Genomic DNA, 13,298 nt, shown 5'->3' with positions numbered 1-13,298 from the left:
CCACACCCAGGATTTTTCCGCCCACTCCATTTCACCCACGAATGTCCTTAAACTGGAGGCATTTAAGAATTAACAGAGCGATCGGAGATGCTGTTCAAGACAAAAAAGTGAAAAAGAAGAAAGGAATTCGTACTTAATTAGCCTAAATAAATTTTTATCAAAGCCAAAATATTTAAAGTTAATATCTTGTAATTGTGCTGAGTTATTATCCATAAAATAAAATATTAAATATGCTCTTTTAAATTAATTTCAACAAGTTGATTTCATGAGCCTCTATGATAGCTTGTGTAAATGAATGCCATAATTCGGCGAATTTACAATCCAAAAATGAAATAACGATTTCATTTTTATGCCGCCATCTGCTTCGCTTTGGCTAATGAAGCGTTCGGAGAATACAAACATTGGGTCGTCCATTAGCCAATTAAATAAATTAAAATAATATTCACTGCCTTGGCAGGCAGATAAATACAAAAGGGACCAGCTCCAACAGCAGCAGAGCATAATGAAAACATATTGCTGTAAAGGACGAGCAGCTATAACTTCATTAACTTCACCGAAGCAAGACGCTATATATCAGATCCTTAAAGGGACACAGTACCCAAGTGTGGCTCCACAAGAAGGAATCAATAAGTCGCCGGATATTGGACCAAAAACCCAGCACTAAAGTCAGCGTCAAAAGAAAGTGGTGAAATAAAAAGAAAAGGAGCCGTGGTAGGAGTAAGCAGATCAAGGACCTGGGAAAAAACCATCATGATTTATTTACTTTTGAATGTCTTTCATGGCAGACTCTTGACCCCTACCTGCGGTTCGATTGGAGGCCTCCGCACACATTTACCGAGTATTTTATTGGCTACGTGCAACTGCGCAAACAAATTTACATGACACTGAACTGAAAGGTGCTTACCCACCTGCTCCCCCGGCTCCTCCAACTCTCCGCCCCCCTTTGGAGCACTTTGGAGCCCCTCAAACATTATTGAAAGATTGATGAAAGTTGCGGCCCAGGAGTTCTTTTTTTGGCTTTCTCGTTTTCTAACTATCAAGTGAGCAGCAGCCCAAACGGAAAAATTCCTGTCAAGATAAATGACTTGAGTTTCTTCTTTTTACGTACGTATGTTATACGAGTATGTATATATATATTATACTATGTATATCTGCGGAAAATTATTGCTGTGCCTGAATGCTTATAATGAATAATGAACGATTTTCCGCCCCTTTTTTGCGGAGTTTTATTGTGGCCAAACAATAAAATGCCTCGGCCCATTCAGTAAATTTGCTTGTGGCCTGGCCAACAGAACCCCAACCTCCCCTTCCCACACCGATAAGGTCAAGATTGGCAAAGCGTTGATATCCCTTCACACTTTGATTTGCTTTCTAACTTCGGGACTCGCATCGGTATATATATTAATAGCTTTTATAATGCCCAGTCCATGTTGGTTTATATGTGTATTTGGCGTATGTGGTAGCATATATTGCTGTCCAGCTTGGTGGGTGTTTCTAGGCCCAATTTAACCGTCAGCAACTCGCTCCCATTTGTCTGCCACTCGGTCGATTTGCCGGGGGTTCGTTTGATTGAACGCTGCTCATAATTGATACATTCGGAATAGATCTGGTTGACCCATATTTTCTTAGCTCCTGCTGACCATTCTGCAGTAACGATGAAATCGGGTTTCCCCCAAAAATGTTTCAACTTGATTGATCTGGGTCATTGTTAAAGTTCTTCTTTTAATAATGATAAATATTTTTAATCAAGAAGCTCAAAAGGTTGGTGTAAAATGTAAAATGGCTGCGTTAATGTATATACATATGAATGAATATGAACATTCGGTTTTTGAAATTCGCTTTTAAATAAAAATGTGGTTTTATTCACATGGTTTAAGGAATATTTATGAGCTTTGGCGACCTTTCCGCATACATGACGTCCAGGCGACTTCCGTTTCCGGTCTAGCTGCGACATGGGAAAACTTTTAGCCTTTATCGTTTGAATTTCTGAATCCATTTCTATGCGGTCCTCTTCCATACATATAAATAAATTCAAATGCCTGCACATTTCTTTTGTTTTACTTAAACCCTTTCGTTCCCTTTCCCTAAACTGTAACCCTGAAGCATCGGCATGCATTTGGCAAGGACATTTTTCTCGTTTCTGTCGAGTAAGGATTGCTTTAGCATTTCCGCTTAAATTTGTTTAGCCTGTTATCCTTCGATTTTCATTTACGCAATGGAAAATACACATTTAAATAAAATGCAATGCTGTCAGTTGAGAAAACTAAGCTCCTTCAACCCGCAAATATTACACTTTCAACTGCAGGCTGGCAGAGTTTTCAGCTCTGACATTTTAAGTAGGCATTGTCGTGAAGGGGTAATACACTGGGAAATTTGTAGAGTGGTGCTGAAAGGAAAACACAGCCTAGAACAGAGAGACTCTGTTGTTTGTTTTGTGATTTCCCAACGACGCCGCACTCGTTGGCCCCACAATTATGATCACACACACACACATTACCCGATTCCCGCTGCCGTCCTCGATTCCGAGCTGGAATTGAAATAGAAACAGAAATAGAAAATAGAGCCATGCGATGACTGTGGCTCCCTGGCATAATAGCCAAGCAAGCGCACACAGTGGCCGCAAAAAGTATGCGAGCACTCACAGAATCACTCGCCAAGTTCTCGCTTTGTGTTCATGTTTGCGTTCATGGCTGGGTAATTGCGGCAACGCCTTTTGGTAGCGCAATTGTGACATTTTTGCAAACGAACACAGACCAACTGAGCACACTGCCAAAATAATAATTAAAAAAACAATATTTATATACACATTTAATAGAGGTATAAATAATAACCTTGCTTTATATAATCATTTATACTTCCTAAAAAAATCTATTTAATACTAGTAAAAGTTTTTAAGGATATGAAAAAGCAAAGATTTTTTTCTCAAATATTAAATATATAATTTTTCATATTTTTTTTCCATTTTAAATGCCCAATGTAAAATCACAAAGCCATTTATAAAAGTCCAGCGAGTCTTCACTCCATCAAATTGCCCCTCGTTTCTTTCTGTCACCGCCAGATGGCCTTTTAGCTGGTTGTTTTCAGCACTTAAGTATAGTAAGTAAACGGATGTTGACTCGCCTTTTGTGTTTTTTATATGCAGGCGGTTGTCGTTTTTTTTTTTTGTTTTGTTTATATTGTTAATTGTTGCCGCGTGCTTTCTATTCATTTGTAATGTGGCTTAAAGTAATAAAATAATTAAATAATTATTTCTTCTTTTTTTCGCCCAGCTTGTCGGGGGATTTTAATTTGCCTGGGGCTAATTTTAAACGTATGATTTAAGAGCTTTGTTCACGCGCACAATTGTTAGATGTTTTTTAGCCATGAAATGTTTTTATTTAAGTACACACTGGCACACACACACAAGCAAATAACTTCTACGGCGTTTTTTTTGGACAGTTTTATAGTCTTTTCAGCTGTTTTAGCACCCAAGCCGGTATTATACTTTCGTCTGGTGACTTATTGGCGTTAAAGTTTTAGAGCCTTTTGGCCAGCAGTTAAGTCAGCAGCAGAGTTTCAGATCGCTATCTGTATCTGTATCTGCACTTTCCAGCCAAATGTTTGCCATAAAACATTTTACAGATTTTCACAGAACTGAAAAACCGAAAAAAATTGCACACATGTTTCCCTTTAGATTCTACCTTTTAATGCAAAGTACTGTGATGTGATTTGCTTTTGCAGGTAAAGTGCACAAATAGGTGCTTTGAAATTAGTAACTATAACTAACATATAACTAAAAACATGGCTTATAAATAAATAAGAACAAGCAGGAGCCCAAAATAATTGATCAATTTATGTAGTTAAAAATGAATAGCCAATTTTCTTAGACCTTCGACACTACAGTATATAAGTAAAGCCTTTTCCTATTTTCCTGTAACATTCCTGGCGCATTTTCGCTGAAAAGCGTAACTTTAAATATTTCGCATAAGGCGTGTTCTTAATAAATTACCCAAATTATGGACGCGAAGCCGTCAGCCGAAATGGCCTCCAAGAATGTGCCTTGGCATGGTTCTCGAGTTGGGTAACCGGGTTGAAGCCGAGCCGGAATCCCAGCTGACGAAGGATGAAGAACGGGCTGAAACTGGGGGACACGGGACACGGAGGACGTCGTGGAGAAGTGGCTGCTTTTAACGGTGGCGGCATCTTAATAAATTCTCATGCGCAACACTTTGACGTTATTAATACGCTGGGGCTTCGAGTGGCGTGCACGGGGCTAAAACCAAACCGCTAACCAAATGACGGTGAATTTTGCTTAATTACACGGCTTATCCACAGCAGACAGCCGACGAGTGCCAGTGCGGTTGCCGGCTAGGTTTCCAAGGAGTTCTCGAAAAGGGAAAATTAATTTCGAATGTCAACGAGCTGCTGCTCTACATTTATTTGCTTAAAATTCGATCGGAATTTATGGGCGAGTGGCATGGAGAATGGGGCATGGCATATTGTGTTGCAAGAGGTGGCTTAATTAAATAAGAGCAAATTCCAACGGCCACAAGTTCATTGAAATGCGCAAAGCATACAGGTTTAACCAAATGGTAATGAAGTTGGGAATCTAATTTAGTGGCTAATTTCCTAGACATCTTAAGACCGCGCTTCCGTCTTGCTGTCTTTCAGCCAGTTTAAGGAAATTTCAATGAGAAAGAACTCACTTTTCACCTTATCATGTTTAACTGACAAATTACAAAAGGTTGCCAAGCCCGCATGAGCTGATGCACTGGGAAAAAATCAGCTAAGCTTTAAGCTTCACTTTTTACAATCGAGAGAAATACCATGCTATCTCAACATATTTAACAAACTTTTGAATAAACCTGTATTTGCCTGAAATCATGACTTTAAGTACAGTTGGTTTCTCTCAGTGTACTTCCAAATTGACTTGGCATCGCCATTGATGAGCCCCACCCATTCGGCTCCGGCATATTCTCACTGTCAACGGAATAATCAGCCGGGCGGGCTGACATGTTAAGTCAGTGTGTCGTCAGGACCGACATCTTAACAGCCCAACAACCCGCCAAGCCGACTGCGAACTCACCCTACACCCTGCACCCTACACGCCCCGTTTTGCTTGGCAAATTACACGTCTCGGATTTGAATGCTTCGGTTATTTCCTTTTGTTTTGGCCGGCTGTCTGTTTGTTTGTTTATTCGTGTGTTGTGTCTTGTGGCATTAGTTTAAATTAATATCGGGCCAAGAAGGTATGGTAGGCAACCCGGCCCGCATCACATTGGACTTCCTTGGTCTGGCTTACTTGGCTTTGGGTTAACTAACTAACGATTGGGAGGCGGAGGTGGGTGGAGGCGATTGGAGCAATAGCCCAAATTAAAATGCCTTGGCAGATAAACATTAATTGTTGACTAAACCAGGACAATTTGTGCGGCACCTGGGGCTGAGTTGTTGGCTTAAGGAAAAGCAGGGGCTTAAAGCAAGACTGGCTGACAGCTAGGTGATGTGCTGATTTCATTTCAAGATTTATTTGTTGGTTGAAGTTAATTGATTCCAAAATGCAAATGTTTATTACAATGAATCAAACGATGAGCTGTTACTCAATCTCCATTGCAAACGAACGCATCCCGCAGAAAATCGCCAAATGCAGCCTCATCCATGAGTCCCATTTCATCCAGGAGCCACTTCTCGTGGTCAATGCCCCGCAGTTCGCACACGACCTTGAAGATTAATTCCTCCTTTTGGGTATAATAATCGGGCGAATCAAATTTGGTTGCCAGCAAATCGGCTTCCCGTTTGAATTGTAATAGTTTGTCATGAAAGTTTTGGCCATCATCCTGGCGTTCCTCGGCTGCGTTAAGGGTGAGCATGGCCAGAAATTCCGAGAGCTGCGACTGAGGGGGAGAAGTCGGTCAATTAGCTACGAACATCGTTAATCGCATCTGAACCTACCACATTCGATGGCCTGCTACCCAGTAGGTTATCATCGTGGGCAAACTCGACCGCATATTGTAGACCATCCATGGCTGTGATTTCAATTTGGCATACAGATTCTTCGCTGGTCTGGAGCAAACTGTCTTCGATGTCGGAGCTTGGGGCTTCGGTCACCATATTTATTGGCCTGCGATTTGTTTACATTATGGATGGTGTGAGTGGATTCGCTTCGCTCATATCATGTACATGTACATGTACGAGTACGAAGCCCTTTCCCTGAGGCTTCCTATGTGGGCTCACTTGTTTATTTTCCTTGCCACTCATCGATGTCGCTCCAATCCCCGCGAGCTGCGTTTGAAGTTTAGCGTTTCGACACGTAATCAAAACAGAAGCGATTTTTCAGCTGGAAAGTGTTTGGCAAATCAAACATTAAGATTTCGGTTAGTAAAAAAAAAGGTAATTAAGCAGCAAAGTTTTCTCTTCTGAAACTTACTATGGCCTTGTCGTTTTTTTTATGGGACTTAAACTTTTATTTTTTATAGGCTAAGCTTCATTTTACTCTACAAAAGTAAGGATACCTTTTCTGGGAATACAAATGAAAAAACAATTGTAATTGTCTCTTAACTCAGCTTTACTTACACTCGATGCCAATTTGTTTGATGTTTCCAGGAATTTGGCAAAAAAATAAAAACCCATTTGTCAGCTCGCGGGGAATATAAACAAATAAATGAGAAAGTCAAGCTATAAATCAGAATCAAATTGGGCACACTTGAGGAACATATTTATCTGGTTGAATTTTGATTTTTCGCATCGGGTAGCAAGTTGAATGGCAAACAAAAGTTTGAGCTTCATGCTCAAGCTGCTGCAGTGAAAAGTCAATAAAGTGGATATATGGCCACGTGAAATTCAAGCCAGCCAGTTAGTGTAAACAGAATCTCAGAAAATAAAACGATAGCATCGAATGGCGCTTAGACAAATAAACAGAAAATATTGGGAAATGCCATTCGGGGAAAAATGAAAAGCGGCATATCGGGCCAATAAAACTTAAAATTCTTGTGAATTCTACTACTAACTTATTTTTATAAGCTGCGTAAGTAGCAAAAGAAAAGAAAACTCAGCTACAAGTGGTGTTTGCTCTGAGAAGGATTTTCAGTTTTTGAAATAATATGTTTTACTTTAAGAAAAGTGAGGTAAAACTCCAAGTAAAAAGTTTATAAAGTGCATTTAAGTTGGCTTCTTTCGTACCTATAAAGTTATACAGATTTTATTGTAACTAGATACTTTCTAGATCAAAATGTATCTTGTATTCAGTCCTTAATTGCATTAAGATGCCACCAGTAAATTGTTTTGCATACCCATTTTCCCCAAGCAAAGCCAAAAATAGCCGAAACACTGAGAGTGTGCTTAAATTAACATAATTAAGAAATTATGCCTGCCTCCATTAGACACACCGAAGTTATGTAAGCCAAATTGTTGCACTCACACATGCCACCGGCAACCCGAATTGCCATTGAGGATCCGCTCAATAAGCCGCCTTGTGTCTTTGGCAGGGGAAATGAAATAAATCAAGGCTCATTAGAGGCCTCGAGGTGAACAGGACACATGTTGTTTGTGCGCCCATCTGCGATTTGGCCTGCTTCAGTGCAGCAAAACCAGGCCAAAGGAAACCAAAGCAAAGTCGACAGTCGATGTCAACTTAATCATCGTCAAGGCAACACATTCAACGCATTCAGGATACTCCTAGCGCCTCCAGGAGTGGAATTTCAACTCCTTTTTTTTTGCTGGTGATAACACGACATATTGCCAGCTCATTATGACCCCGCCTGTCTGTCTGTCTGCCTGTCCGTCTGCGAATGTGGGCGTGCCTAGCGTCTAGTGCCTAATGGGTATTCCTTCTTTTGTCAGTTTTCTACTCATTCTGCGGCTTTCCAGCGTTCCTGCACTAATAATAGCCGTATTACACAAGTAATTAGTCACGCATTTAATTATTATTTATGGGCTGTGCGACAGTGTGCGTGGCATCCTTCGCTTATCTTCCTTGGGGGACATCGAATCATCCTCGTTCATCGTCGTGTGTGCGAAACAATTATTACATGTAATTATCCACTTGAATGCCTGTCCCTGGAATCATCAGTAAGCGCACATATGACACATCAGATAAAAGTTAGTAGTTCTGCTTTGGATTGGCATGCTATTACCATATGCATGTCGGGTCGAGTAAATTATAGCTGAATTGCTCATATGCCCGGGGGTAATAAATTCGATAATATATTTTGGTACATGTCGAGCTATTTTCGTACCTCCTGCTGAAAGTAAGGGGTATTGAAGAGCACTTTGCTTTTGAGATACAAAATATGCTTTAAATTAGTATAAATTGCTGAGTATCTAATAAATACCAAGCTATTAGTAGCAATCCAATTGAATTGTGTGATAAATGTTCGAGGGCAGCTGTTGTAGTCAATCGGGCGGGAGTTAAAGTTCAATCACGTAAATCACGTGGCCAAATCTCAAGATGTTGGCTCGCACCAAACTTTTATCGATTTAAAACTTTTCGGCCTGGCCAAGTATTATCAGCTAGCTAAACTTGTAGTCGACAGCTGCCGGAATGGAAAAATGAGATTTGTTTGTTGCATAATAATTGGAGCGGCGGCAGTGGGCAACTTCAAATGGGCCAAATCGAAGCGAAAGATTTTGCGCCAAAGGCAGACGGAAATCAGAAATAATACGCCAGATTGGCGAAGTCAAATCTCTGATGATTGGCCCGGCACGTTTCCCTGTCAGCTGTTTATTGAGGCGTGATATAATTAGCATAACATCGACACGGATTCACCACCACAGGCATTACGAAAAAGAAATATAAACATATATACATATGTATATATGGGTAGGAAAGCCGGCAAAGACCAGGCTTAGGCGCAATTTGCTTAATGCTAAAACTTTTAATCACTCATACGCTCCGTGGCGCCAAAGAAAAGCGCCTCAGCGCCGGCAGAGAAAACACAAATTTCACGTCACAGAAAAAGGAAATGATGTCCTGTGCTCCCCTTTCCCCGCCAACAAAGGCAAATAGTAAACAAAGTGTTGGGCAAAATGAAATAAGTGTAAATACGACAAAAATTTACTCACACACACACATACACGCACTCAAATGCGGGCATATGTATGCGCATTGCGCATCTGATTAAATACAAGTGTGTGGGTGTGTGAGTGAGTTGGGGCCTGTCCATATGACTTTTATCCCCACCGGATGCGAAGTTGCAGCTCCTTTGGGCTCAGCCCCCCACCCCTCCCCCAAAAAAAAATTCATTTGCCTTGCCTTAAGCTCGAGTTTAATTCCTGCTTTGACTTTTGCAATGCACACTCAAAACGACGAGTACAGTGGACACTCCAAATGTGGCATCTCCAAGATTTGAGACTTGCTATACTCGCTTCTATTTTGCTCCTCCATATTAAAAGAGGAATAAATAATAAGATATTTAAAAAAAACTAACATTTTTCGACTCAACTGAAGTAATTTTTTTAAGGGTCTCTCTGTAAAATTTTATTCAAGACACTCAGCTTGCAAAAAGAGTATTAATTGGGCTAGTGTAACTTTGTTTAGAAATATATGAAAAATACAACTAAATTTATAAAAATCGACATTTATTTAAATATTTAGCTGCCTTTCTTTAAGATCATTAATCAATTAAGAACATATTTTATAAATGATGTTACTCTTATAAATTCGATTCTCGATGGGTTTTAAATTTAAAGACCTAGCTGCAAGAAACACTAAGTTTTAAAAACTTTTCAGAATGAAAGGGTGTTCGAGAGTTCAGCGCCTCGATGTGCGGCTTTTCTTTTACTTCTTGTGGTTTTTCCGTTCTACAGATTACAATGTAAGCGCGTTAAAGTGCGACTGTGTGTGTGTGTCAGTGGTTTTGGCTACTGGTGTGTTGGTGTGGCAGTGTGACTCTGTGTGTGCCGACCTATTTGCTTAAACACACTCTAACTGGCACTCAGCCCGCTTTTCCACTTCTCCACGCCTCCGAGCAAAGAACTGCGCCCTCGGAAAAACGGCTGGCTGCGTCTTCTACTTTCTCTGCTGCTCTCATAACACATTAGCGAAAGTGAAAGCCGCCATAATGACTGCCCCCCCAGTGGAAATTTGGGGCTTAGGAAAACTAAATTAATAAACTACAGGATGTTTTTCGTTCAAGTCCACTTCCTCGATTACAATCGTATGCCCATAGGAAAACTCAATATATGCGTACAAACTTCTGCTAAATCCCCGCCCCCTTTTTCCGGGCGCCACAAACTTGGATGAGAACACAATTTTGAAATGTCAGTGAAATATAATGGGAAATTCATAGGCAACTACAACATTCAACTTTGTAAATCCTATTTACTTTGGCCTGTCAATGGCGTTCGTGTTCTCGCCACATCGACATCGAAATTGCCATCCCCGAGTGGCGAAGAAAAAACAAACTTTTATTAGTTTTCCGGCCGAACGTTAACCGTATTAAAAGGCACTTGGCAGCAGGGCACAACATTAGTGGGTGGTATGCGACACCATAAAGCAAAGTATGTCACACAACTGATAATCGGGAGCCACAACAACAACAATGGAATGGAAATTGAAAAACTGTAGCACACTTATTCGGGCCTCGAACTTCTTCAAAAGCGCATAAAAAATCAATGGCAAGTGCCATGTGCGCAATAAATGTCAGCTACAAACGAAAACTTCACATGTTTTTCTTTCTTCCTCCCACCCTCGACTTCCTTTTCCAGGACTTCCGCTCTTCTTCTTTTCCACCGCGCAAGTTCATATGTGTGTGTGTGTGTGCGCCAATTTGTAGAGCGTACTTATGTGAGCGGTCGTGGAAAGCCTCTCCCCACACACACACACAAATTGAAATCCGCCATAAATTGGTGAGCGCAGACTGACTGAAAAGAAATAAAGCAAAGTCGAATCGAGCCGAGCTGATGACAATTTATTGTTCACACTTGCAACTGATGATGGTGCTTAGGGGACCAAACCAACACAAACGTGCGCCACGTGTGTGTGCGTATGCGCGTGTGTGTTTGCCAAGGAATATTTCATTGTCTGGCAGTGCCTAAAAGTAGGCTCTACAAATTGCCAGCCATTATTCTGCGCCTATGCCAATACTCCAAAATATATTGGCGATATATATTGCAATTTAGAGATGGGAGCCAGACTAGAATAAATAAGAAAAAGTGCAAATATAGTATAGAAAAGAGTGCAAATATCGAAAACATTTATAAAAATACTTTCTAATTACTTAGCTAAAAATAACAAAATTTCGATGGATTTTTTTTGATTAAGCTCTTAAACGATTTAGTGCTTTCTAATTTCAATGTTCCATTTGAACTTTAGTGCTTACTAATAGTGCGTAAATTATGGCATGAATTTAATCCCTGAGCTTGATTATTATTATTCTGTTTAATTTAAGTATTTTCTCATTTGAATTTAATAAAGTTGTTACTTTCAATGTTTTGCCAGGTGCTTGCATTTTCGTACCCAGCGGCTATTTTCATTTGGTTCTTATCATAATTTGATGTTAATTCATTCGCTCTGTTTGTTACTTTTGTTGATAACTTTGCAATGTTTAAATTGTTTAATATTGTAAGCTTAAACTCCTTATTTTCTATATTTATTTGCACACCTTAAGGTCCTGTAAGAACAAAAGGCTTAACCGGAAGTACTTGGAACCTCAAGTCGAATAAAAGTGCCTGGAGAACCATCTCTTTTCGCCATTTATTTCCCAACACACAAGTGCGAGTATCGAGATGTAAATTCATTTTATTTGCCTTTTTCCCTGGCTGTACAGGTGTGCCGACGATTTTCAATTGTGCGTTTGTTCTGCTCCTGGCAGGCGATGATTTAAATGGCCGGAAAGTTTTGCCGACTTCTACGCTCTTTCACAACTTTTGGCGGTGAACTAAAACTTTTCCAGCGCCTAGAAAAGTTCTGTCCAAATACACGCATACACATTATAGATGCAAACTTTTTCTGCACCTTAAATGATGGCTCGAAATCGTATGATTAAAGGTGGGTTTTCCGCTTGCACAAGTTGAGGAGCTTATATCGAAGCTACTGGCCAGGCTAGATGTTTCGCTGCGGCTCGTTTAACACATTTCAATTCATGGCGGACAACAAAAATCCACTTTCCACGGCCTCCGTTGGCATTTATGAATTGTTGCTGCTATTAGGGCTACTAAGTCTCGGCTAATAGCGGCTTTAAAATTTATAGAGTTTTTTTTTTGGACTGCCAGGCGGCTTAGCAGCGAAGTGATTGCCCCTGCGAGTGGGTCGACTTAATATTTATTTAGCATTGGATCTGTTTTGGCCCCACTGCTGGTAGCTCGTAATGTGAGACTTTTTTACTTTTACTTCGAGCTTTGCTTGGCTTGCTTTCGGTTTCGGGTCACCAATTAGAAGCTTAGGAAAACCCTTGGTTTTCCAAGAAAGAGTATTCACAATTTGGAGTGAGGTTTGGTCCCCAAGGAGGCCATCGTTCTTTGTTATTTAAGGCGTGGGGCCGTGTTGCCTGCCTTTTGACATATTATGCCATAATTCCTGCGGCAAAACGTTTAGTTGAGCTACATAAATAATAAATATTCAGGCGAAGGGACTGGCCTACATACACAGAACATGACATATTCGGGTTTAGGGACCTTTTCGAGCTGACGATGTTGTATCTAGTGGATGTATCTTTTTTTTTTTTTGGATTTTGTGATTTACAAGTCGTAGCTTCATGCTTCAAGTGCTCTCCTCTTGCTTTTGCCTTTTAATTTGCAATTTGCATTTTTCGCCCCAAACTCCAGTCGTGCAGCAAAATTGTTTTCGCAAAGATTTAGCATAAAATATTGAAAACATTTACGCAAAGTAATAGCAATGTGCCAAGACTTATGTAAAATTTATTTTAATTGTTTTTTTTTGGCGCCTCTTCGCCTGTTCGCATCGATATGCAAATTTTGCCAAGTCCCAGTGACTTGCGAGTAAATCGAAAAAGTTTTGATCTTCGAGTAAAAACTAATAGTCGTAAATATTTATGTGTGCCAATGTTTGAGCTTAGAAATGTGTCCAAAAAGCTGTGTGCGACTTAGTTGCAATGGCTGAGAGCAGTTCAATCTCGGTATTCCGATTTTTATCAAATTTCCACTTTTGGCTTAGGCGGCAGAAACATCTTTTCTTTTTCCCCTTTGCATTGCTAATGAAATTAAATTGAAACTTTGCCGGCCTCGAATTTGTGACAAAGTTGCCAGAGCAAGGATAAGGGCTGAAGCCAATTGGTCTGGCTGAAGGATTTCCAAAGTCTAATCACATGGGCTGCGATTGGGAAAGTTAACTTAGAAGTAATAGTTATTTAAAGGATTACAAGTAC

General features: G+C 40.2%; 2 protein-coding genes across 4 annotated transcripts in view; one reads left to right on the top strand and one right to left on the bottom strand.

Annotated features, from left to right (window-relative positions):
* Positions 1 to 13,298, top strand: part of LOC27208814 — a 44,911-nt gene that overhangs the window by 19,305 nt on the left and 12,308 nt on the right. The gene's annotated exons all lie outside the window — the stretch shown is intronic.
* On the bottom strand, positions 5,483 to 6,626 carry LOC6731911. Of its 2 annotated transcripts, none has more exons than XM_044922318.1 (3): positions 6,550 to 6,626; positions 5,929 to 6,313; positions 5,483 to 5,870 (listed from the first exon to the last, which is right to left on the bottom strand). In XM_044922318.1, exons 2-3 carry the CDS (start codon positions 6,085 to 6,087, stop codon positions 5,577 to 5,579), a joined length of 453 nt encoding a protein of 150 aa, XP_044778253.1. In that variant the 5' UTR covers positions 6,088 to 6,313; positions 6,550 to 6,626; the 3' UTR covers positions 5,483 to 5,576. The 2 variants fall into 2 exon arrangements, with proteins under 2 accessions (XP_044778253.1, XP_044778254.1); XM_044922319.1 differs by lacking the exon at positions 6,550 to 6,626 and having other exon boundaries at positions 5,929 to 6,097; positions 6,211 to 6,313.

Source organism: Drosophila simulans, chromosome 2L (assembly GCF_016746395.2).
Source record: "Drosophila simulans strain w501 chromosome 2L, Prin_Dsim_3.1, whole genome shotgun sequence".
In the NCBI taxonomy this organism is placed as follows: domain Eukaryota; kingdom Metazoa; phylum Arthropoda; class Insecta; order Diptera; family Drosophilidae; genus Drosophila; species Drosophila simulans.
This window is presented reverse-complemented; position numbering and strand designations above follow the sequence as displayed.